This window comes from Pleurodeles waltl, chromosome 5 (assembly GCF_031143425.1).
Source record: "Pleurodeles waltl isolate 20211129_DDA chromosome 5, aPleWal1.hap1.20221129, whole genome shotgun sequence".
Classification (NCBI taxonomy): Eukaryota; Metazoa; Chordata; class Amphibia; order Caudata; family Salamandridae; genus Pleurodeles; species Pleurodeles waltl.
The window spans coordinates 6,706,089-6,732,242 of NC_090444.1; the positions used below are offsets into that span (position 1 = coordinate 6,706,089).

The 26,154-nt window shown below is 46.7% G+C and overlaps 1 protein-coding gene across 2 annotated transcripts in view; it reads right to left on the bottom strand.

Moving 5' to 3' along the window:
- Nucleotides 1-397: 397 nt before the first annotated feature.
- Nucleotides 398-26,154, bottom strand: part of LOC138295227 (zinc finger protein 91-like) — a 133,417-nt gene continuing 107,660 nt past the window's right edge. The window contains exons 2-3 of one of the 2 annotated variants that reach the window (XM_069233407.1): nt 10,301-14,512; nt 398-1,643 (exon numbers count right to left, since the gene is read on the bottom strand). In XM_069233407.1, coding sequence (XP_069089508.1) covers nt 11,390-14,140 — 2,751 coding nt within the window. In that variant the 5' untranslated portion in view covers nt 14,141-14,512 and the 3' untranslated portion in view covers nt 398-1,643; nt 10,301-11,389. Of the gene's footprint in view, nt 1,644-5,081; nt 14,513-26,154 lie in introns of those variants that run through there. The other variant, XM_069233406.1, reaches the window with a different exon arrangement.

Consider the following 26,154-nt stretch of genomic DNA (forward strand, 5'->3'; position numbering starts at 1 on the left):
ATTACAAGGGGCATGTGTGCGCTTTACATGTCCACAAATATTTTTTTGGGGTGCATCAAAGGTGGCCTTAGGCCCCTAGAACCCTGGGGTTTGCATTACCTGATTCCTAACAGGAATTCGCAAATTAGGTAATGCAAAACCATTCGCACCTATGGGCCCACAGGCCCATAGGGATGAATGGAGTCCCATTCCCTAATTGCCATTCGCTAATAGCGATTGAGACTTTTAGGAAATCACTATTACCGAATCGCAATTTTCATACATCCCATTTTGCATTTCTTAAATAGCGATTTCTTAAAAATCGATATTTAGGAAATGCAAACCGGGATGATGATACATCTGGCCCTTAATAAACTGTTTTCTATAGTTTTCAAACATCTAGGATTGCAGCCAGTACTTTCAGCAGATGTTCATTTTATTACAGATCAGCAAGTTCAGAAAATACACTGTACGGAAGCAGAAAGAGTACAATTGTTGCCTACACGTGATATAGGAGATTGTAATCATGCTCTAACCAGAGGCCTCTTATTCAAAGGTTGTCCAGCAAACTGTCCTGCAAAGTCTGAACAAATGGTGGCAGCTCCTGTCCCGCATGAAACCATAAACCTGATGCACACATCCTTCGGGGGCTACACTCTTCTAAGGCCAGTGGCATCTGACTTCCAACCAACCCCAAAACTCCACTTGTCCTCCCCCAGACAGTGTTGTTAATGAAAGAAATAAAATGTCAACGATAAACAGCAAGAACATAACATCCTAGACAGCAAACTCTGAATAATATTATCACAAATGCCCCCAAAACTCTGGATATGAGCCCTAGAAGGCCTTGCAGAACAAATCCCACCTAACTGAGTAAATAGGAAAAGCCAGATCTGTCTGTCACGAGGTGGTCAAAATAGTCCTTGTACCACAGTAGACTGGGAACAGGTAAAGAAATCTTGCTGTTGCTTTCTGTGACATTTCCATTCTGTCGAAGTTTGATGCTCTCTGGAGTTTGCATATTGTCCCCTCTGTGGGAAAGGGGTAAGTTGTCCTGGGACCTACCATGACTATCACTGTTTCTGTTCCTTTGCTTCACATTTTGTTCAGGTATTTCTTCTCCCTATATCTGTTTGCAGGTGTGGATTTTTTGACATAGCAACTAATGACTGTTTGGTAGGAAATGCTTTTTCACGTTTATAATATTCAAATGGATTCTCCCAGGTGCTTAATTTCTGATCAAGCATTAGCTATTCCTTTGTAATGAATGTCTTGTCACACTGAAGACAGATAAAGTTTCTCCCAAAATGCATTTTGACACAATAGGTTCCTCCTGTTTAAAACGCTCTGCAAGAAAAAGCTGTTTCTGCCAATATGGACTACATGAACAGCACCTGGTCATGTATTGTGTAAGGTACTTCCCAGCCATGATTTTTAGATGTTGCATTAATAGTCCCTTTGTAATGATGGCTTTGTCACATTCAGTATATTCCGATTCGGTCACTCTTGTGTGGGGGACACATGTCCCACTAGTAATGACTTTCTGGTGTTGCATTAGCTTTGACTTTGCAAAGGATGCCTTGCCACATTGAGTGCAGTGATATGCATTCTCCATCGTCATGACTTTCTCCTCTATCTTGACTTACTGTTGTATCAGCAGGGCCCTGCAAAAAAATGAATTGTCACATTCAGTTTATATGGTTCTTCCCCAGGGTGGAGTTTCTGATGGTACATTGGCTGTGCACTTCTTATAAATGCCTTGACATTTTCTGTATATTCATAAGGTTGCTTCATTAAGAACACTTTGTCACATTCTCCAGGACCTCGCCCCGAGTTTTGCAACGCCATACCCAACTTCATTGCCCGCTTGCCACAGCCTCTGAACACTACATATTCTCAGCAGATCTCAACTTCCACATAGAGGACCTTAGGGATGGCAGCACTGCCAACTTTATAAAAAGCATGAGTAACATCGGCCTCCACCAGCTCGTCACTGACCCCACACACATCACAGGGCACACGCTTGACCCCCATTGTGACCTCCAGCGAAAGAATCAATTAACGCCATGTAACAGAACTCACCTGGATCAACCATTCCATCTCAAACTTCATCATCACAGGGCACAACGCCATGGAAGCCAAAGCCAAATCACCCAGCGCACCTCGGCACAACTGAAAGACTGTCTCAGAGGAGAACTGGAACAACACTCTCCACGCTGACCGGCCAAACATACATTTTAACCTAAAACAGGCCATCAGGAACTTCTCGGACCGGATCACAGACTGCATTAAAATCTGTTCACCCCACCAAGTCAATCAAGATCGGAGGATCCGCAAAAAGGGTCAACTGGTTTACCCCAGAACTTCCTTCCTCTAAACGAGAATGTCATCGGTTAGAAAGAAGAAAGCACACCAGTAAAGATCCGCCTTTAGGACATCGATCAACCACTACCACCTCCTCCTTAAAGAAGCAAAGAAGAGCGCCTTTACATGCCACAAAGAAATCAGCTCAAACGACAGCAAGGAGCTCTTCACCATCAATAGGGAATTCAGTAGCCCAGAGGCCACTGAGAATATCATCTGTGCAACACACTCGCTGACTAATTCCATGAGAAGACTGCAGTCATCTACAGGGACCTCGACACTCAGCTCTCTGCCAGTGACAGCCTCAACATCCTCACACCCACTGACACTAGCCCTTACCTCTGACTCACTACCTGGGACCTCCTCACCGCGCAAGACCCCACTTCCATCAGGAACTTCATGCACTCAGGGGCACCCACTGATCCGTGCCCCAACCATATCTTCAGCCTCGGGAGCAAGACGATCAGCTTAGAGCTCACAAACCTCCTGAACAGATCCATCACCATGGCCTCCTTCCTTGAAGAGTGGAAACATGCAGAAGTGAGACCCCTGCTGAAAAAACCTTCAGCAGACTCAGAGCAACTAAAGAACTACTGACTGATATCCCTGCTCTCGTTCTCAGGCAAAGTCCTCAAGAGGACGATCAACAGTCCAAGACCTCCCTAATAGCAGTCACCGACGACATGAGAGCACTCTTCGACCTCTGTGAGACTGCAGCCCTCATCCTCCTCGACCTCCCAGCCACCATCAACACAGTCTCCCACCAGATCCTGCTCAACAGGCTCCACCACATAAGAATCCAAGGAGATGCCCTCAAATGGATCACCTCCTACCTCACCTGAAGAACTCAGAAAATCTGAATCCCTCCCTACTCCTCGGAGCCCAAGAACATCATCTGCTGTCTCCCACAAGGATTCTCCCTCTTTACCACTTACATGACCCCCCATCCAACATCATCAGATCGCACGAGCTGAAGATCATCTCCTACACCGAAGACACCCAGCTCATTCTTTCTTTGTCAGAAGATCTCACCACTCCAGAGACTACTTCCATAGGTGTATGACCAACGTTGTTGACTGGATGAAGCACAACTGCCTCAAACTGAATATAGACTGGACAGAAGTCCTCATCTTTGGTAACCATGCCTCTCCTTGAAGAGACGCATGGTGGCCCACAGAACTTGGACCCTCACCGACCACTACCGACCACGCCCGTAACCTTGGCATCGTTGTGGCCAACAATCTCTCAATGAGGAAGCAAATCAACATGATCTCCACCACCTGCTTCCTCATACTGTGCATCCTCTGCAAGATCTTCAGATGGCTCCCCGCCAGCACCAGACAAATAATCACCCAAGCCCTTGTGATCAACAGGTTTGACTACAGGAACACTCTGTAAATAGGAATCACCGCTCACCTCCAGAGACAACTGCAGACAAGACAGAACTCAGCAACAAGGCTAGTCCTCGACCTCCCGAAGCAGACCCACATCACGCCCCACCTCAGGAAACTCCACTGTATCCCAGTCCAGAAGAGATGCAAGTTCAGGATACTACCCATGCTTACAAGGCACTCCATAAAGAAGGACCGGCCTACAGCAACCAATGCTTGGTCTTTCACCAGACACCTGCATTTTGTCTGCCTCTTCCTCACTCACACTCCCAGAGTCCGATACAATAGGCACAGAGGCCGCTCCTTCTCACACCTGGTGGCAAAGACCTGGAACGAACTTACCCCTGAGATCTGCCTCATTGCTGTATCTGTTCAGGAAAGGACTCAAGACTTGGCTATTTAACTGATCGGTCTCTCAGGACACCAGCTCCTCTCCTAGTGCCTTGATCACCTTGTGGGTGGTTTGCTGCACTCAATAAATACCTATTGATTGATTATGTACATTCATATAGATTTTCCCAAATGGGGACTTTCGGATGTTGTATTAACTCTCCCTTGCTAATAAATGGCTATCCGCATTCAGCATTGATTACAGGGTGGACTTTTGATGTTGCGTTAGCGCTCCATTTCCTATGAATACATTGTCACATTCAATAAATTTATATAGTTTCTCTCTTGTGTGAATATTCTGATATTAAATTTTGTTTTTTAATAAATCCCATGTCACATTCTGTGCATTAATATGGTGTGAGGGGTGGGTGCGTGATCTGGGCTACAGAGAACACGAACACGGAGTTAGTAACCCTTAGTAGGGATTTACGGGGTTTATTTATGATATATATAATTGGTGTAACAAGAATGTCTTTTCCTCCTGAGATTTTCCTTGTTCTCCTCCTTCTTCTTTCTTCTCTCCTTTATGCCTCTCTGTGTCTCTAATGGGTTTTTCCTTTTCTTCCTTCGTGTACAGGTGGTGAGTTCCCGGTGTCCTCCTTTTGTCGGGGTTCCCCTCGGGAGATGCAGAAAAGGACAAAGCCGGTAAGTGGGACGGTGAGTTTTTCTTTCTATAGGTTTTTTCTTTGTCTTAAAAAGGGGGGGTGGTTTTTGTGTGGGAAAAGGAAGGAGATGTGAGGGGTATGGGAAGTGCTGGGTGGTGTTTTGTTTTATTTAGAAAGGAGGTTTTGGGGGTTTGGTTTCACTCTCTCTCTCTCTCTAGGGAAAAGAAGGGGTTGAGTGGTGGGGTGCCCGTGGAGTTCCCCTTAACCCTTGTCCCCTGTCCTGCTCTTGCCTCCCCTCCCTGCCTCCCCTTCTCTCTCCTTTAGTCGAGCTGCCCTTGAGGAGGGCACGTACCTTGTCCAGCCACGACCCTCCTGGGCCGTGGCAGGCTGTCTCGTCTCCTCCCGGCCTTGGGAACCCGGTTGTCTCCGTAGGTTCGGGGTCGATCTCCGTCGTCTTCTCCTCCTGGGTCCTGGATTCTCGGCATCCTCTCTGCTCCGGTTCCGCTTCTCGCCCCCCGCACACCTCGATCGCGGCTCCTTTTGAACTGGTAATCTCGGTGACCCGGAAGTCCGGGGCCGATTGCCGTCTCCGCCCCCACGCGTCTCCTTGACGACGGGGCCGGAGAACGGGAGAGGCGTCGGACGAACGCCATTGTTCAGTTTCTGTAGGCGAGGCGAGCGGTGCCTGCCTACACACCCCTTCCCATGAACGGGACTGGTATAGGACCGAAGAGTCCGGGCATTGGGAGAGAAAGTCAGCGGGACATTGCTGTGTCCCAGGAATGTGCCGAACCTGAAAGGTAAAGGGTTGTAATTCAAGGAACCAGCGTAATACCCGAGAATTTGTATCCTTATGGGAAGACAACCATGTCAAAGGTGCATGATCAGTGTAAAGGATGAACGGACGACCCAGGAGATAGTATTGTAGGCACTCTATCGCCCACTTTATGGCAAGACATTCCTTCTCGATGGTAGGATAGTTCGTTTCCCTAGGTAACAATTTCCTACTGATATATACTATTGGGTGTTCATGTCCTTGACCGTCTGGCTGTGCCAATACGGCCCCCAACCCAACATTGGAAGCGTCGGTGAATAGATGGAAAGGTCTGGTAAAATCGGGACATCGCAACACAGGTTCGGTAGAGAGGGCTTCCTTGAGCCAGTGGAACCCCTGTAGTTGAGAGGGGGAAAAAGGAGGCAAGACATTTGGGTATTGTTTTTTTAAGAGATCCGTAAGGGGGGCCGTAATGGTTGAGTACTGTGGTATGAACCGCTGGTAGTATCCTACCAACCCCAGGAAGGAACAGAGTTCCTACTTGGTGGTAGGAAGGGGTATCTGCCTGATGGTGGCTACCTTATCTTGTTGGGGCCTCAACATTCCCTTACCGATGACATAGCCAAGATAGGCGATCTGGGTCTGACCTAGGACACATTTTTTTGGGTTAGCTGTAAGACCTGCGGCTGCCACTGCTGAGAATACTTCCCCTAGATGGAGGAGATGATCGGACCAGGTAGAGCTAAAAATGACAATGTCATCAAGATAGGCAGCCGTGAAATCGTGGAAGGGTCTCAATAGCTGGTCCATCAGGCGCTGAAACGTAGCTGGGGCACCATGGAGACCGAAGGGGAGGACGGTAAATTGGTATAGACCCGAAGGGGCCACGAAGGCTGTTTTCTCTTTATCTGAGGGTGCTAAGGGAATCTGCCAGTATCCCTTCGTCAGATCAATAGTGGACATATAACGGGCCTGCCCTATTTTTTCTAAGACTTCGTCCACTCGGGGAATGGGGTAGGTATCGAAAAGGGATAGCTCATTGAGTTTCCGGAAATCAATGCAGAAGCGGACCGACCCGTCCGGCTTCGGTACTAAGACGATGGGTGAGCACCATGGGCTGGTAGATGCCTCAATATCCCCTAGAGATAACATGTTAGTTATTTCCTCCTCTATAAGGGTTTTTCTCGCTTCGGGAATGCGATAAGGACGTAGGCGCACCACCTTGCCCTCAGGTGTTCGAATATGATGCTGAACCAACTGGGTTTTCCCTGGCAGTTCAGAGAAGAAGCAGGCATGACAGTGGACTATTTCCTTTACTTGCTTTGTTTCCCTGTCAGAAAGGGACTCATTGATTCTGGGGAGTTTCTGTGGGTCACCTTGGGACGTAGGACATAGTTCTAACCCCAATGGGTGAGATGGAGTGATCAGGTACCCCTTTGCAAGTGCAGCGTTACCAATTGCCGGGTCCTCCCATTTCTTTAACAGATTGATGTGATAGATCTGGGTTCGCTTTGGGTGGTTATTTAGTTCCACTAAATAGGTAACCGGGGTGACTGCTCTTATGATCCGATATGGTCCTTGCCATTTGGCTATGAGTTTATGTTTAGAGGTGGGTCGTAGGATTAACACCTTATCGTTGGGTTGTAGTACCCTTAGTTTGGTACCCTGATCATAGTAAGTTTTTTGATTATCTTGGGCTTCCTCTAAATGGCGTCTTACGTCTTCCCATACTGTCTGAAGATGGGATTTTAATTTGTGAATATAGTCTAAAATGGGTCGCTCCTCGTTATCTTCCTCTTCCCACAATTCGGCCGCCATATCTAGTAAATTTCGAGGTTGTCTCCCAAATACCAGTTCAAACGGGCTATGCCCGGTAGAAGATTGCTCGTGTGTCCTTATTGCATACAACACGAGGGGAAGTTTTTGATCCCAGTCTTTTCCCGTCTCGTTCACTATTTTCCTGAGAAGGGTTTTGATTGTGCGATTATATCGCTCCACCAAACCATCCGTTTGTGGGTGATATACTGATGTCTTTCTCTGGAGAACACCTAGGGACTTACAGATCTGCTTCATAAGCCCTGATACGAACTGCGTTCCCTGGTCAGTAAGAAGTGCTTCAGGGAAGCCCACTCGAGCAAAGAATGTTATCATGGTCTGTGCCACAGTCTTCGTGGTGGTACTGGTAAGTGGAATCGCCTCGGGGTATCTGCTTGCATAATCGACCAGGACGAGAATGTGGGTGTGTCCTTTACTGGACGGTAGGAGAGGCCCAACTAGATCCATCCCAACTCGTTTGAATGGGGTATCAATAATCGGTAATGGCCGTAACGGGGCTTTCCTGATGGCTCCTGGTTCTACCAGTTGACATTTTGGGCATTGGGCACAGTATCGTCGGATATGTGCATATACTCCTGGCCAGTAAAATCGTCTCAGCAAATATTCTTCAGTTTTCTCCCGACCACAATGACCTCCCCCTGGTTGATTATGGGCTAGGAAGAGTACCTGTGTCCTGTAAGGTTCAGGAACTACGAGCTGTCTTTTTTCTCCATTTGCGTTGGTAATTACCCTATATAGTAAGTCTTTGTATATCAAGAAGTAGGGACCTACCTCACCCGTAGAGGCTGTCTTAGCATTCTTCCAGGCATTCACTAGGGAAGGATCTTCGTGCTGACTCATTCTGAAAGATATGGGGGCAGTGTCTATGAGTGCCACTAATCCTTCCTCTTCCTTCCGGACCTGTTTAGCCGCGTACCTATGTTTCTCTGCTCTCTTTTCTTTACAGGTTAGCTTTTTCCTTGTGGGGGAACTATATATAGAGTCTTCTCGGAAAGGGGCAGTACCCCACCAGTCATCTATGGGTTTATTCTTTCGTGTTTGATCTAGAATCTCATCGAACCTCTGATAGTCAGTCCCAATGACGCACTCCTCTATTAAGTCGTCCATGAGCCCCACGGAAAGAAGGTCCAGATGGTTGTTCCATCCTATTTCTATCGTTACAAGGGGATACTGAGCGCGGTCCCCATGAATACAACATATCGTCACCCATTGGTCGTCAGTCGGTTGTACCGGGTGGATTATACTACGCCGGATTACAGACTGGCTGCATCCGGAGTCAATCAAGGCCATGACTGGTAAACCATTTATCTGCAGGGGGTATTTAAAAGACACATCACTTTTCCCTAGACATAGGACTCTTCCTCTAGTAACCCCAATTTCCATTGGCTCTATACCCTCACGTTTTCTTGGGCATCCGCGGGCGATATGACCCCATTCCCCACAACTGAAACATTGGGGTTGTTGTATGGGACTTCTTTCTGAGTTCCGTGAGGGTCCTGACTCTTCCACTGGACGTCGGGTTGGAAAATGGGGAAGAGTCATAGGTGGTTTCCCCACGGGTCGGACTGATTGCTGTTTCCCATCTCCTGACCTGTGATAGGCACATGCCAGGTCGACAGCTGTCTCGGTGTCTACTTTAGGGTGTTGCCTTATCCAGTTTCGGGTGTTGGACGGCAGGGAATCCAGATACTGTTCTAGAACAATGACTTTAACAATGTCCTCGCGTTCCGTCCCTAGCAGTCCCAACCACTTCAACCCCAGATCCTTTACCCTGTAATAATAAGTCCGTGGGTCTTCGTTGGGTCCCCATTTGACCTTTCGGAACTTGGTCCTGTAATATTCGGTGTTGTGTCCTACCCGCTCTAAAACACTTTTTTTTATTTCCGAATACGGGGTGATACCCCCTGGATTGGCAGCTTGATAAGCAGATTGAAGAGTACCCGTTAGGAGGGGAGCTATGTATTGGCCCCACCTGTCTTCAGGCCATTGAGCAGAGGAGGCGACCCTTTCGAAGTTCGTAAAAAATGAGTCGGGATCTTCCCCCTCCTGATACTTTTGCAGCACCGAACTAGGCACAATGGGATGCACTTTGCTTGCAGCGATAGTGTCGGTCAATTTTTTTAAGGCATTTTCATGGACCAGTTGATTACTGGCCATGATAGTTGCTTGACTTTTTAGTGCGGATTGCAGGGCCTCTCTGTCCTCCTTGGCCTCCCTTTGTTGTGCTTCCCAAACTAATTGTAGGTGGCGCTGACTTTCCGCCAGTTGTTTGATCATGTCCTCGAGAGTGGGTTTTGCTTCCATGGTAATACGGTCTCTGTACCCCCGTCGTAATCCTCGTATCCCACTTCTGACACCACTGTGAGGGGTGGGTGCGTGATCTGGGCTACAGAGAACACGAACACGGAGTTAGTAACCCTTAGTAGGGATTTACGGGGTTTATTTATGATATATATAATTGGTGTAACAAGAATGTCTTTTCCTCCTGAGATTTTCCTTGTTCTCCTCCTTCTTCTTTCTTCTCTCCTTTATGCCTCTCTGTGTCTCTAATGGGTTTTTCCTTTTCTTCCTTCGTGTACAGGTGGTGAATTCCCGGTGTCCTCCTCTTGTCGGGGTTCCCCTCGGGAGAAGCAGAAAAGGACAAAGCCGGTAAGTGGGACGGTGAGTTTTTCTTTCTATAGGTTTTTTCTTTGTCTTAAAAAGGGGGGGTGGTTTTTGTGTGGGAAAAGGAAGGAGATGTGAGGGGTATGGGAAGTGCTGGGTGGTGTTTTGTTTTGTTTAGAAAGGAGGTTTTGGGGGTTTGGTTTCACTCTCTCTCTCTCTCTAGGGAAAAGAAGGGGTTGAGTGGTGGGGTGCCCGTGGAGTTCCCCTTAACCCTTGACCCTGTCCTGCTCTTGCCTCCCCTCCCTGCCTCCCCTTCTCTCTCCTTTAGTCGAGCTGCCCTTGAGGAGGGCACGTACCTTGTCCAGCCACAACCCTCCTGGGCCGTGGCATGCTGTCTCGTCTCCTCCCGGCCTTGGGAACCCGGTCGTCTCCGTAGGTTCGGGGTCGATCTCCGTCGTCTCCTCCTCCTGGGTCCTGGATTCTCGGCGTCCTCTCTGCTCCGGTTCCGCTGCTCGCCCCCCGCACACCTCTATCGCGGCTCCTTTTGAACTGGTAATCTCGGCGACCCGGAAGTCCGGGGCCGATTGCCGTCTCCGCCCCCACGCGTCTCCTTGACGACGGGGCCGGAGAACGGGAGAGGCGTCGGACGAACGCCATTGTTCAGTTTCTGTAGGCGAGGCGAGCAGCGCCCGCCTACATATGGTTTCTCCCTAGTGTGGATTTCTTGATGCTTCACTAGCTTATTTTTCCTGCGGAAGACTTTATTACATTGTATATGTACATAGGATTTCCCTCCAACTGGATTTTCTGATGTCGCTTTGGCCCTCCTTTGTGGCTTTCAATACATTGATTTGGTTTCTCTGCTTTGTGAACTTTCTGATGTTGTATTAAATTTATTTTGCTTTGAATAAGTCCCTTGTCACATTCTGTAAATTCAGATGGTTTCTCCCCAGTGTGGACTTTGATGTGGTTTTAACTCTCCCTGTATAATAAATGCCTTGTCACATGCAGTGCAGTTGAATGGTCTCTCTCCATTTGTTTTATATGTTTTGTCGTACACTGATATGGTTTCTCTTCTGTGTGAACCTTCTGATGTATTTTTAAACTTAAATTTGCAATACATATGGTCTTTCCCCATCGTAGACATTCGGATGTTTTTTTAAACTTTGCTTTGCAATAAGTTCTTTGTCACATTCAGTACAGCCATATGGTTTCTCCCCAGTGTGGAATTTCTGATGTAGTATTAACATTTGCCTTGTAATAAGTGGTTTGTTGCATTCTGTACATTCATGAGGTTTCTCACCGGTGTGGTCTTTCTGATGTTACATTTGACAGAACTTTCGAATAAATTCCTTGTCACTTTCACTGTAGTTGAAAGGACTCTCTCCAGTGTGGATTGTTTGATGTCGCTTCAGCTTTCTATTTGTTATAAATGCTTTTTCACATTAAGTACATTGATATGGTCTCTCCACAGTGTGGATATTTTTATGTTGTTTTAGCTGTCCTTTGGTTATAAATGCTTTGTCACATTCAGTGCATTCATATGGTTTTTCCCCAGTGTGGGTTTTTTGATGAATCATTAGATCTGACTTTCTAATAAATGCCTTGTCACATTCTGTACATTGATATGGTTTCTCACCAGTGTGGTTTTTCTGATGTCGCTTTAGTTCTCCATTTGTTATAAATGCTTTGTCACATTCTGTACATTGATATGGTTTCTCCCCAGTGTGGACTTTCTGGTGTTGCTTTAGTTCTCCATTTGTTATAAATGCTTTGTCACATTCAGTGCATTCATATGGTTTTTCCCCAGTGTGGATTTTCTGATGTTTCCTTAGGTTTCCAGTGGTAATGAATGCCTTGTCACATTCTGTACATTGATATGGTTTCTCCCCACTGTGGTTTTTCTGATGTCGCTTTAGTTCTCCATTTGTTATAAATGCTTTGTCACATTCTGTACATTGATATGGTTTCTCCCCAGTGTGGACTTTCTGGTGTTGCTTTAGTTCTCCATTTGTTATAAATGCTTTGTCACATTCAGTGCATTCATATGGTTTTTCCCCAGTGTGTATTTTCTGATGTTTCCTTAGGTTTCCAGTGGTAATGAATGCCTTGTCACATTCTGTACATTGATATGGTTTCTCCCCAGTGTGGATTCTCTGATGTCGCGTTAGGTGTCCATTTGTTGTAAATGCTTTGTCACATTCAGAGCATTCATACGGTTTCTCCCCTGTGTGGACTTTATGATGTTTCATTAGCTTTCTATTGGTATTGAATGCCTTGTCGCATTCTGTACATTGATACGGTTTCTCCCCACTGTGGATTTTATGATGTTGCATTAGTTGTCCATTGGTAATAAACGCCTTGTTGCATTCTATACATTCATATGGTTTCTCCCCAGTGTGGACTTTATGATGTAGCTTTAGGTGTTGACTGGTAATACATTCCTTGTCACATTCTGTACATTTATACGGTCTCTCACCAGTGTGAATTTTTTGATGAAGCTTTAGGTGCTGCCTCATACGGAACACTTTATTACATTCTGTACATTTGTACGGTTTCTCTCCAGTGTGGATCTTTTGATGCTCCTTTAGACTAGTCTTCATGCCGAACATTTTATTACATTCTGAACATTTATAGGGTTTCTCCTCTGAGTGGATGTTGTGATGTTGCATTAGATATGACTTTCTAAAAAATGCTTTGTCACATTCTGTACATTGATATGGTTTCTCCCCAGTGTGGATTTTCTGATGTCGCTTAAGATTTCCATTTGTTAAAAATGCTTTTTCACATTCAGTACATACATATAGTTTCTCTCCAGAGTGAATTTTTTTATGCTGCTTTAGAGCAAGCTTCCTTCCGAACACTTTATTACAGTCTGTACATTTATACAGTTTCTCACCAGTGTGGATTTGTTGATGCCGCATTAGATTCTTCTTCCATCCAAACACTTTATTACATTCTGTACATTTATACGGTTTCTCACCAGTGTGAATTTGTTGATGAAGCTTTAGAGTCTGCTTAATTCCGAACACTTTATAACATTCTGTACATTTATACGGTTTCTCACCAGTGTGAATTTGTTGATGAACTTTTAGAGTATGCTTAGTTCTGAACACTTTATTACATTCTGTACATTTATACGGTTTCTCACCAGTGTGGATTTGTTGATGAAGCTTTAGCCTCTGCTTCGTTATGAACACTTTATTACAGTCTGTACATTTATACAGTTTCTCACCAGTGTGGATTTGTTGATGCAGCATTAGATTATTCTTCCATCCAAACACTTTATTACATTCTGTACATTTATACGGTTTCTCACCAGTGTGAATTTGTTGATGAAGCTTTAGAGTCTGCTTAATTCCGAACACTTTATAACATTCTGTACATTTATACGGTTTCTCACCAGTGTGAATTTGTTGATGAAGCTTTAGAGTCTGCTTAATTCCGAACACTTTATAACATTCTGTACATTTATACGGTTTCTCACCAGTGTGAATTTGTTGATGAACTTTTAGAGTATACTTAGTTCTGAACACTTTGTTACATTCTGTACATTTATACGGTTTCTCACCAGTGTGAATTTGTTGATGCTTCATTAGATTATTCTTCCATCCGAACACTTTATTACATTCTGTACATTTATACGGTTTCTCACCAGTGTGGACTTTCTGATGAAGCTTTAGATTATTCTTCCATCCGAACACTTTATTACATTCTGTACATTTATAAGGTTTCTCACCAGTGTGGACTTTCTGATGAAGATTTAGATGCGTCTTCGTTCTGAACACTTTATTACATTCTGTACATTTATACGGTTTCTCACCAGTGTGAATTCGTTGATGAAGCTTTAGATTTGTCTTCTTTCTGAACACTTTATTACATTCTTTACATTCGTACGGTTTGTCACTAGTGTGAATTTGTTGATGAAGCTTTAGAGAATGTTTCCTTCCGAACACTTGATTACATTCTGTACATTTATACGGTTTCTCTCCGGTGTGAATTTGTTGATGAAGCTTTAGAGTCCGCTTAATTACGAACACTTTATTACATTCTGTACATTTATACGGTTTCTTACCAGTGTGGATTTGTTGATGCCGCATTAGATTATTCTTCCATCCGAACACTTTATTACATTCTGTGCATTGATGTGGTTTCTCCTCTACGTGAACACTCTGATGCTGCATTAGGTCTTTCATTGCAAAGAACACCTTTCCACAGTCAGTCCATCTAAATGTTTTTTTCTCCCGTATGAAGTTTCTGATGTCGCACTTGCTCTTTCTCCGACTAATAAATGTGTTGCCACATTCTAGAATTTATACGGTTTCTCTCCTGTGTGTTCTTTCTGATACCAGGTTAGCTCTTCCTTCCTGATGAGCACCTCATCAGACTTTCAGTTTCAGTGTGTCATGTCTTCAACAACTATCATCTGATGCCTGAGAGCCAAGTGCAGGCCTCATTGGGCAGTTTGGGTTTTCTGCTGTAGAAGAAGATTTTGTTTTTACATCACTTCCTACACAAGTGATGTTTAATGCCTTTACCTTTTTCATTTATTACTGCATTTATTTCATCTGTTAGAATAAGAAGAAGAAACATTGAATAAGCTTAAATGCAGAGTCCACCACAAAAATATATTGGCATTTAATGAGACATTTAATTGTCCATAAAGAAAAGTGGGCTGAAGAAACTCTAGATTACACTTTGTAGGAGGCTGGCCTGGTTTGTAGTGGGTACCTATGGTACATACACGTTATACCAGGTCCAGTTATCTCTTATTAGTGAAATGTAGTCAGTGTCTAGAAGCCAGGCTCTCTAGGGGTAGCTGTGGATGAGCAGCCAAGGCTTATCTAGCAGGCATGAAAAGCTCATGCAATACCACTGTAGTCACACAGTACTCACACACATGAAAGAAGATACTCAGCGTTACAAAAAAATAAAGGTACTTTATATTGATGACACAAATACCAAAAATACCATAGAGACTATACTCCCGGAGGAGGTAAGCAAAACACAAATTATATACACTAGTATGCAGAAATAGCTGTGAAAACAGTTAGAAAACAGTGCAAATAGTGAAAATCACAAAAGTCAGAAATTGGGCCTGGGGGAAAACAAACCATATACTAAGAAAGTGGAATGCAAATGTTGGTTTCTCACCTAGGCAAGTGTAGTGAGTAGAAGGGCACTGGGAGTATTAGGAAGCACCAAAGGTAAGTAATAGAACCCACCCCAGAGCCCAGGAGAGCAGGAGTACTTTCCTAGAACACACAAGAACAAGAAAAAGAAGATAATGCAAGAACCAGAAGAGGCTGCAAGACACCAACAATGGATTCCTGGACCTGAAGACCTGTGAAAGAAGGGGACCAAGTCCAAGAAGCACAGAAGAGTCCAGGGAGAACAGGAGCCCCTGCTAACCCGTATGAAGGTGAAAAAGAAAAACAACTGATGAAGAACAACAGATAATACTGCACCCAAGAAGACGGATGCGGGTTCCTGGTTGGTGCAGATAATGTCCCACACCGGATGAATGATTGAAGTCTGGTTTGCATCGCTTGATTCCCTCAACAAGTCCTGGCACACGCCAAGGTCATGGTTAGCGGAAAATGGCGATGCCTGGGCCTAGGAGGCACCTGGTGGACTCTACCCAGGAGGGAGAGTCAGAGGGGGCTCTCAGCAACTCAGAGAGCCCTCAGAAGACCAGGCAGCATGCACTGGAGTCCCACAGTACGTGTACAAAGAAGGTGCAAAAGGAGGCCCACGCAGCAATACAACAAAGGATCCCACGCCGCAGGAGAACCACATAGGAAGCTGTGCATCGCAGGATAGAGTGCTGGAGCCAGAGGTGCACGGTGCATGAAGAACTTCATGGAAGGATGCCAACAAGCTTTGGCAACTGCAAACACGCAGTACACAGGGCTACTGTCTTGCGTGGGGAGGCAAGCTCTTACCTCCACCAAAGTTGGACAGTAGTACATCAGGACCATCAGGACCACTTCAGTCCACCACCTGTGATGCAGAATCCACGCAACTCTCAGGAAAGGGGACCCACTAGGCCGGTTGTCACAGAGAGGTGCCTGCTGAAGCAGGGGAGTGACTCCTTCACTCCAAGGGAGATTCCTTTGTTCTTCAGGTGCAGACTGAAGACAGGCTGTCCTCTGAGAATGCAGGACAGGGAAAAAGTTGCAGTTGCCAGCAGGAGCTGAAGATACAATGTTGCAGAAGTCGTCTTTGCTTCTCTGTTGCAGTTTGTAGAGTTACTGGAGAGTCCAGATGCACTTTCTTCAGTGAGAAGGTGAAGTAAAGGATGCAGAGGATTCCTGCTGGAGTCTTGCAATCCGAATCTGAAGAACCACCTAAGAGAGAGACCCTAAATAGCATTGAAAGGGGGATTGGTCAGCTAAACAGGTAAGCACCTATCAGGGGAGGGCTCTGACATCACCTCCTGGCACTGGCCACTCAGATGCTCCCAGAGTTCCCTGCCAACTAGGAATCCAAGATGGCAAAATCCAGGGACCCTCTGGCGGAGCTCTGAGCACCATCCCTGGGGTGGTGATAGACATGGGATTGTTCACTTCCCTTTTATTTGTCCAGTTTTGTGCCAGAGCAGGGACTGGAGATCCCTGAACTGGTGTAGACTGGTTTATGCTAGGAGGGCACCAAATGTGCCCTTCAAAGCATTGCCAGTGGCTTGGGGAGGCTACCCCTCCAAAGCCTGTAACACCTATTTCCAAAGGGAGAGGGTGTAACACCCCTCTCCCGAAGGAAATCCTTTGTTCTGCCTTCCTGGGCTTGAGCTGCTCAAGCAACAGGATGGCAGAAACCGGTCTGTGAGGTGGCGGCAGCTGGGGCTGCCTGGAAAACATCAGAAGACTGGTATTGCAGTACTGGGGGTCCTCTTAGGACCCCCTAGAGTGCATGGAATCATACAACCAATGCTTGCAAAAGCATTGGGGTATGATTCCAACATGTTTGATACCAAACTTGCAGTTACCATTATGTAGCTGGACATAGGTAGCGGCCTATGTCCAGTACACACATTAAATGGTGTCCCTGCACTCACGAAGTCTAGGAAAATGGTCCTGGAGGTTGTGGGAGCACCTCTGCTAGTACAGGGGTGCCCTCACACACAGGTACTCTGCACCCTGCCCTCAGGGCTGGAGGGCCTGCTATAGGGGTGACTTATAGGTGACCTGGTGCAGTGTAAATGGCAGTGAAAGGGTGCATGCCCCATTTCACACAGGCTGCAATGGCAGTCCTGCAGAAGCCTTTGCATGGGCTCCCTATGGGTGGCAAAAGAAATGCTGGAGCCCATAGGGATCCCCTGGAACCCCAATGCCCTGGGTACGTCGGTACCATGTACTAGGGACTTATAAGGGGGCACCAGTATGCCAATTTTGGGTGACATGCTGGGTTACCATTATGCAATTTAGAGGCGAGAGAGCATAATCACTGGGGTCCTGGTTGGCAGGATCCCAGTGAACACAGTCAAACACACTGACATCAGGCAGAAAATGGGGGTAACATGCCAAAAAGAGGGTACTTTCCTACACTGTTTCCAAAGGGAGATGGTGTAACACCCCTCTCCCAAAGGAAATCCTTTGTTCTGCCTTCCTGGGCTTGAGCTTCTTAAGCAACAGGAGGGCAGAAACCTGTCTAGGAGGTGGCAACAGCTTTGGCGCCCGGAAACCCACAGCAGACTATAATGGCAATGCTGGGGATCCTCAAAGGAGCCCCCAGAGTGCATAGAATCATACAACCAATGTTTACAAAAGCATTGGGGTACGATTCCAACATGTTTGATACCAAACATGCCTATGTTCGGAGTTACCATTATGTAGGTATTGACCTATGTTCAGTACATGCGTAAAATGGCGTCCTCGCACTCACGAAGTCCGGGAAAATTGACCTGGAGTTCATGGGGGCACATCTGCTAGTGCAGTGGTTCCCTCACACACAGGTGTTTTGCATCCTGCCCTCTGGGATAGAAGGCCTGCCATAGGGGTGACTTATAAGTGACCTGGTGCAATGTAAAATGGCAGTGAAAGGGTGCTAGCACCTTTTCACACAGACTTCAATGGCAGTCCTGCAGAACCCTTTGCTTGGGCTCCCTGTGGGTGGCAAAATATATGCTGCAGCCCATAGGAATCCCTTGGAACCCCAATGCCCTGTGTACCTAGGTACCATATACTAGGGACTTATAATGGGGCACCAGTGTGCCAATTGTGTATGAGATACAGAGTTTTGGGAGAGAGAGCATAATCACTGGGGTTCTGGTTAGCAGGATCCCAATGAACACAGTCAAAAACACTGACATCATGCAGGAAAAGGGAGTGACAATTGTAAGAAAGTACCTTCTTGCCTGGCATGTTACCCCCATTTTTACTTGTGTGTATGTTTGTTTTTGCCTGTGTCATTGGGATCCTGCTAGCCAGGACCCCAGTGCTCATAAACTATGCCCTGTATGTGTTCCCTGTGTGGTGCCTAACTGTATCACTGAGGCTCTGCTAACCAGAACCTCAGTGTTTATGCTCTCTCTGCTTTTAAAATTGTCACTGCAGGCTAGTGACTAATTTTACCAATTCTGATTGGCACACTGGAACACCCTTATAATTCCCTAGTGTATGGTACCTAGGTACCCAGGGTATTGGGGTTCCAGGAGATCCCTACGGGCAGCAGCATCTCTTTTGCCACCCATAGGGAGCTCAGACAATTCTTACACAGGACTGCCACTGCAGCCTGATTGAAATAACGGCCACGTTATTTCACAGCCATTTTACACTGCACTTAAGTAACTTATAAGTCACCTATATGTCTAACCCTCACTTGGTGAAGGTTAGGTGCAAAGTTACTAAGTGTGAGGGCACCCTGGCACTAGCCAAAGTGCCCCCACATCGTTCAGGGCAATTTCCTCGGACTTTGTGGGTGCGGGGACACTATTACACATGTGCACTACATATACGTCCATACCTATGTGTAGCATCACAATGGTAAATCTGAACATGGCCATGTAACATGTCTAGGATCATGGAATTGTCCCCCAATACCATTCTGGTATTGGGAAGGCAATCCCATGCATCCCGGGGCTCCAGCATAGAGCCTGGGTACTGCCAAACTAGCTCTCTGGGGTTTTCCTTGCAGCTACAGCTGCTGCCAACCCTCAGACAGGTTTCTGCCCTCCGGGGGTCTGGGCAGCCCACTCCCAGGAAGGCAGAACAAAGAATGTCCTCTGAGAGAGGGTGGTACACCCTCTCCCTTTGAAAATAGGTGTGAAGGGCTGGGGAGGAGTAGCCTCCCCCAGCCTCTGGAAATGCTTTGAAGGGCACAGATGGTGCCCTCCTTGCATAAGCCAGTCTACACCGGTTCAGGGATCCCCCCGCCCTGCTCTGGCGTGAAACTGGACAAAGGAAAGGGGAGTGATCACTCCCCTGACAAGCACCTCCCCAGGGGAGGTGCCCAGAGCTCCTCCAGTGTGTCCCAGACCTCTGCCATCTTGAATGCCGAGGTGTGAGGGCACAATGGAGACCTCTGAGTGGCCAGTGCCAGCAGGTGACGTCAGAGACCTCTCCTGATAGGTGCTTACCTCTCTCTGTAGCCAATCCTCCTCTGAGGGCTATTTAGGGTCTCTCCTGTGGGTTTCTCTTCAGATAACGAATGCAAGAGCTCACCAGAGTTCCTCTGCATCTCCCTCTTCGACTTCTGCCAAGGATCGACCGCTGACTGCTCCAGGACGCCTGCAAAACTGCAACAAAGTAGCAAGAAGACTACCAGCGACATTGTAGCGCCTAATCCTGCCGGCTTTCTCAACTGCTTCCTGGTGGTGCATGCTCTGAGGGCTGTCTGCCTTCACTCTGCACTGGAAATCCCGAAGAAATCTCCCGTGGGTTGACAGAGTCTTCCCCTGCTACCGCAGGCACCAAACTTCTGCTTCACCAGTCCTCTGGGTCCCCTCATCTCGACGAGCGTGGTCCCTGGAACACAGGAGCTGGATCCAAGGGACCCCCACAGCCCAGTGGTCCTTCTGTCCAAATTTGGTGGAGGTAAGTCCTTGCCTCCCCACCCCAGACAGTAATCCTGTGTACTGCATAAACTGCAGCTGCTAGGGCTTCTGTGCAAGGATTCCTTCATGCACAGCACAGCCCAGGACCCCAGCACTCTGTCCTGCATTGCTCAACTCCCTGAGTTGACCTCCGGCTTCGTGGGACCCTCTTTTGTGTTGCTGAGTTGAACGTCGTGCTCAGATTTCTTGAACGCCTGTTCAAGTGCTTCTGCAGGTGCTGCCTGCTTCTGCATGGGCTCCCTGTGTTGCTGGGCGCCCCCTCTGTCTCCTCCTCCAAGTGGCGACCTCCTGGTCCTTCATGGGCCCGGGCAGCATCCTTTATCCTTAACCACGACTCTTGCAGCTAGCAAGGCTTGTTTGCGGTCTTTCTGTGTGGAAACAACTCTGCATCCTCCAGCACGCTGTGGGACATCTTCTTACCAAAGGAGAAGCTCCTGGCACCTTCCGTCGTTTCAGAATCTTCGGCTTCTTCCACCTAGAGGCAGCCCTTTTGCACCTTCATCCAGGGTTTAGTGGGCTCCTGCCCCCCCTGGACACTTGCGTAACTCTTGGACTTGGTCCCCTTCCTTTAAAGGTCCTCAGGTCCAGGAATCCGTCTTCAGTGCTTTGCAGTCAGTTGTTGTCTTTGCAGAATCCCCTATCTCGACTTTACTGTCTTTCTGGGGTAGTGGGGTAACTTTACTCCTACTTTTCAGGGTCTTGGGGTGGGGTAACTTGGACACCCGTAATGTTTTCTCACACTCCCAGCGACCCTCTATACACTACACTAGGCCTGGGGTCTCTTCGTGGTTCGCATTCCACTTTCAGAGTATATGGTTTGTGTTACCCCTAGGCCTATTGTCTCCTATTGCATTCTATTGTGTTCTACAGTGTTTGCACTACTTTTCTAAGTATTTTACTTACCTGATTTTGGTCTGTGTATATATTTTGTGTATTTTACTTACCTCCTAAGGGAGTATATCCTCTGAGATACTTTTGGCATATTGTCACTAAAATAAAGTACCTTTATTTTTAGTAACTCTGAGTATTGTGTTTCTTATGATATACTGCTATATGACATAAGTGGTATAGTAGGAGCTTTGCATGTCTCCTAGTTCAGCCTAAGCTGCTCTGCTATAGCTACCTCTATCAGCCTAAGCTGCTAGAACACTTCTAATCTACTAATAAGGGATAACTGGACCTGGCAAAAGGTGTAAGTACCACAAGGTACCCACTATAAGTCAGGCCAGCCTCCTACATTGGTGGTGCAGTGGTGGGATAAGTACTTGTGACTGCTTTACCACTTTGTCATTGGTGCTTTTCATAAGAGAAACATATACCAAATACTTCAGAATATACACAGTATACCTAAACAGTTTAACTTTCTTGCTTTAAACTTTCCAAACAGTTTCTGAAAAGTTTTTAAAACGTTTTCAAAAGCTTGATAAAGTTTTTCCTTTTCTTTAAAGGTTTCTAAACTTTTTTCTCTCTGTCTCAAACTCTTTCTCTACAATCATGTCTGCAGTAGAACTTACTCCCACAGTTGTCCATACAACATATGGTAGTTTAAACTTTAAAAGTTTGAAGGGTCTCTGCATTGAAAGAGATTTAAGCATTGGCACGAATCCTACAAAAGACTTTCTCTTTCACCTTCTCCTAGAAAATGACCAGAACCAGTCTGGCCCATCACAAGAACAGGAGGTAGAGGAGGGGGGTACCCAGCCAGACTCAGAGGAGTCCCCTGAGGATGCTGGGGAGTGTTCTTCCAAAGACCTGCCAGCTAGCAGGCCACCTAGTAACACTGGTAGTGGGAGGGGGTCCCACATTAGTGAGGCACCTTTCACTCCTAAAGGCCAGGTTACTAGGGTCCAGCCTCTTAGAGACAAGTCTCTCTCTGCCAATTCCCACCTTTCCTCTGTATCTCACAATTCCCAAGCCTCCAACCCTGAGGATAACTTAACGGAAAGGGAACTCAGAAAGCTGAGGTTGGAAGAGGCCAGGCTGAAGCTTAAACAGCAGCAGCTGGCCTTAGACAGGGAATCTCTGGATGTAGAGGGAAAGGCACAGATTGGGGTTAGTTCCCCATGGTGGCAGCAGCAGTGTTTTTGATAGCAATCCTGTCAGAGAGCAAGATTCCAGAAACCTGCATAAGATAGTCCCCCCTTACAAGGAGGGGGATGACATTAACAAGTGGTTTGCTGCACTTGAGAGGGCCTGTATGGTACAGCTGGTCCCTCAAAGGCAGTTGTCTGCTATCCTGTGGCTATCTTTCACTGGTAAGGGTAGGGATAGGCTCCTTACTGTCAGAGAAAGTGATGTCAATAATTACAAAATTTTGAAGGATGCACTTTTGGCTGGATTTGGCTTAACCACTGAACAATACAGGATTAAGTTCAGAGACACCAGAAAAGAGTCCTCACAAGACTGGACAGACTTTGTAGACTGTTCAGTGAAGGCCTTGGAGGGTTGGTTGCATGGCAGTAAGGTGACTGACTATTAAAGCCTGTATAATCTAATCCTGAGAGAGCATATTCTAAACAATTGTGTGTCTGATTTGTTGCACCAGTACTTGGTAGACTCAGATCTGACCTCTCCCCAAGAATTGGGAAAGAAGGCAGACAAATGGGTCAGAACAAGAGTGAACAGAAAAGTTCATACAGGGGGTGACAAGGATGGCAAGAAGAAGGATGGTAAGTCTTCTGAGAAGGTTGGGGACAAAGATAAAAAACATTCTGAGTCTTCATCAGGCCAACAAAAATCCTCTGGGTGTGGTGGGTCCAAATCCTCTTCTCACAATCAGAAAAAGCCATGGTGTTATTTATGTAAAGTAAAAGGCCATTGGGCAAGTGATTCAACTTGTCCAAAGAAAAACACCAGGGCTCCCACTACCACAACCCCAACTGCAACCTCTACTGCCCCTAGTAATAGCAGTGGTGGTGGGAATTCTACTACAAATTGCAAATCCAAGGGTGTAGCTGGGCTCACCATTGGCAGTGTAGTTGGGGTTGGTCTTGTTAGGGAGACCACAGAGGCTGTTTTAGTCTCTGATTGTGGCATTGATTTTGCCACCTTGGTTGTGTGTCCCCTTAATATGGGTAAGTACAAGCAACTTCCCCTAATTAATGGTGTTGAGGCCTATAGGGACACAGGAGCCAGTGTAACTATGGTTAGAGATAAACTGGTTCACCCTGATCAACACCTACTTGGTCAGCAGTACCAAGTGACTGATGCTCACAATAACACACTTAGCCACCCCATGGCTGTTGTGAATCTTAAATTGGGGGGGGGGGGGGATTACTGGTCCAAATAAAGTTGTGGTAGCTACTGAATTACCTGTAGATTGCTTACTAGGCAATTATGTGGAGACAACAGCTTGGGCTGAAGTGGAGTTGGAGGCTCATGCAGCAATGCTGGGCATTCCTGGGCATATGTTTGCTTTAACAAGGGCTCAGGCCAAAAAGCAAAAAGCACAGGGAAACTTGGATCCTGGAACAATGGACCAAGTGCTCCCAAAAGCTAGGGGTACTAAGGGTAAGTCCCTACCCACTATCCCTCCCTCACCAGAAGATTCCCCTTTTGAGGAAGAGGAATCCTCTCCCTGTGCAGAACCTACACCAGATGAATTGGCAGCAGACACTGCTGAGCTTTTGGGTGCAGGGGGTCCTGCTAGGGAAGGGCTGAGTGTGGCACAGCAGACCTATCCCACACTAGAGGGTTTAAGACAGCAAGCTGTCAAACAGCAGAATAGGGATGTCAGTGATAGCCATAAGATGTATTTGGATGACAACCTCCTCTATACTGAGTCAAGGGACCCTAAACCTGAAGCTGCCAGGAGATTGGTCATCCCTTTGCAATATAGGGAGTTTCTTCTTACCTTGGCACATGACATTCCTTTGGCTGGGCATTTGGGCCAGAGTAAAACTTGGGACAGACTTGTTTCCCTGTTTCACTGGCCTCATATGTCAGAGGACACCAAAGAGTTTTGTCACTCTTGTGTGACCTTCCAAGCCAGTGGCAAGACTGGTGGCACACCAAAGGCCCCCTTAATTCCACTTCCTGTGGTTGGGGTGTCCTTTGAAAGAGTGGGGGTTGACATAGTTGGCCCCCTTGATCCTCCAACAGCTTCAGGCAATAGCTTTATCCTTGTGGTAGTGGACCATGCCACTAGGTGTCCTGAAGCTATCCCTTTAAGGACCACTGCAGCTCCTGCAGTGGCAAAGGCCCTCCTGGGAATCTTTTCCAGAGTGGGCTTCCCTAAGGAAGTGGTGTCAGACAGAGGTAGTAACTTTATCTCTGCATACCTCAAAGCAATGTGGAAGGAGTGTGGTGTAACATACAAGTTCACTACTCCTTATCATCCACAAACAAATGGTCTGGTTGAGAGGTTAATAAAACTCTCAAGGGTATGATAATGGGACTCCCTGAAAAACTCAGAAGGAGATGGGATGTCCTGTTACCTTGCCTCCTTTTTGCTTACAGGGAGGTACCCCAAAAAGGAGTGGGCTTTAGCCCCTTTGAACTCCTCTTTGGGCACCCTGTAAGAGGTCCCCTTGCACTTGTTAAGGAGGGTTGGGAACAACCTTTAAAAGCTCCTAAACAGGACATAGTGGACTATGTACTTGGCCTAAGATCAAGAATGGCCGAGTACATGAAAAAGGCCAGTAAAAATCTTCAGGCCAGCCAGGAGCTGCAAAAGCAATGGCATGACCAGTAGGCTGTCCTGACCCAGTAACACCCAGGTGTGGGTATTGGAGCCTGTGGCCCCAAGAGCACTCCAGGACAAATGGAGTGGACCCCATCTAATTGTTGAGAAAAAGGGCGAGGTTACCTACTTGGTAGACCTGGGCACTGCCAGGAGTCCCCTTAGGGTGCTCCATGTCAACCGCCTACAACCCTACTGTGACAGGGCTGATCTCACCCTGCTCATGGCAACTGATGAGGGACAGGAAAAAGAGAATGACCCTCTCCCTGATCTCTTCTCCACCACTGAAGCTGATGGCTTAGTGGAGGGAGTGGTGTTGGCAGATTGCCTTACTGCTGAGCAGGACAACTGTGTATATGTCTTAAGTCAGTTTTCTGAACTCTTCTCACTGATACCAGGTACCACTACTTGGTGTGAGCACACTATCAATACTGGAGACAGTTTACCTGTCAAAGGTAAGATTTATAGGCAGCCTGACCATGTCAGGGACTGCGTTAAACAAGAGGTTCAGAAAATGGTAGACTTAGGAGTGATTAAGCCTTCAGAAAGCCCCTGGGCTAGCCCAGTTGTGCTTGTCCCAAAACCTCACAGTAAGGATGGTAAGAGAGAGATGAGGTTTTGTGTTGACTATAGAGGACTCAACCAAGTAACCAAAACAGATGCTCACCCTATACCCAGGGCAGATGAGCTGATAGATACACTGGCTTCTGCCAAGTATCTAAGCACTTTTGATTTAACTGCAGGGTATTGGCAGATTAAGTTATCAGAAGATGCTAAACCCAAAACTGCATTTTCAACCACTGGAGGGCACTATCAATTCACTGTGATGCCCTTTGGTCTGAAGAATGCACCTGCCACTTTCCAAAGGTTGGTGAACACAGTCCTTCAAGGGTTTTGAAGCTTTTAGTGCAGGATATCTAGATGATATAGCTGTCTTTAGCTCCACCTGGGATGATCACCTGGTCCACCTGTGGAAAGTTTTAGAGGCCCTGCAAAAGGCAGGCCTCACTATCAAGGCTTCAAAATGCCAGATACGACAGGGAAAAGTGGTTTATCAGGGCCACCTGGTAGGTGGGGAACAGATTGCACCACTGGGGGGGAAGATCCAAACCATTATGGAATGGACTCCCCCCCACAACTCAAACCCAGGTGAGAGCCTTCTTAGGCCTCACAGGGTACTATAGGAGGTTTATTAAGAATTATGTCTCCATTGCAGCCACTCTTAATGATCTCACTAGTAAAAAGATGCCTAAAAAGGTATTGTGGACAGCTAGCTGTCAAAAAGCTTTTGATGAGCTCAAACAGGCTATGTGCTCTGCACCTGTCCTAAAATGCCCTTGCTACTCCAAAAAGTTCATAGTCCAGACTGATGCTTCTGAATTGGGGGTTGGGGCAGTGCTATCATAGCTTAATACTGAGGGCCAGGATCAACCTTTCATCAGCAGGAGTTTGACCCCTAGAGAAAAGCGTTGGTC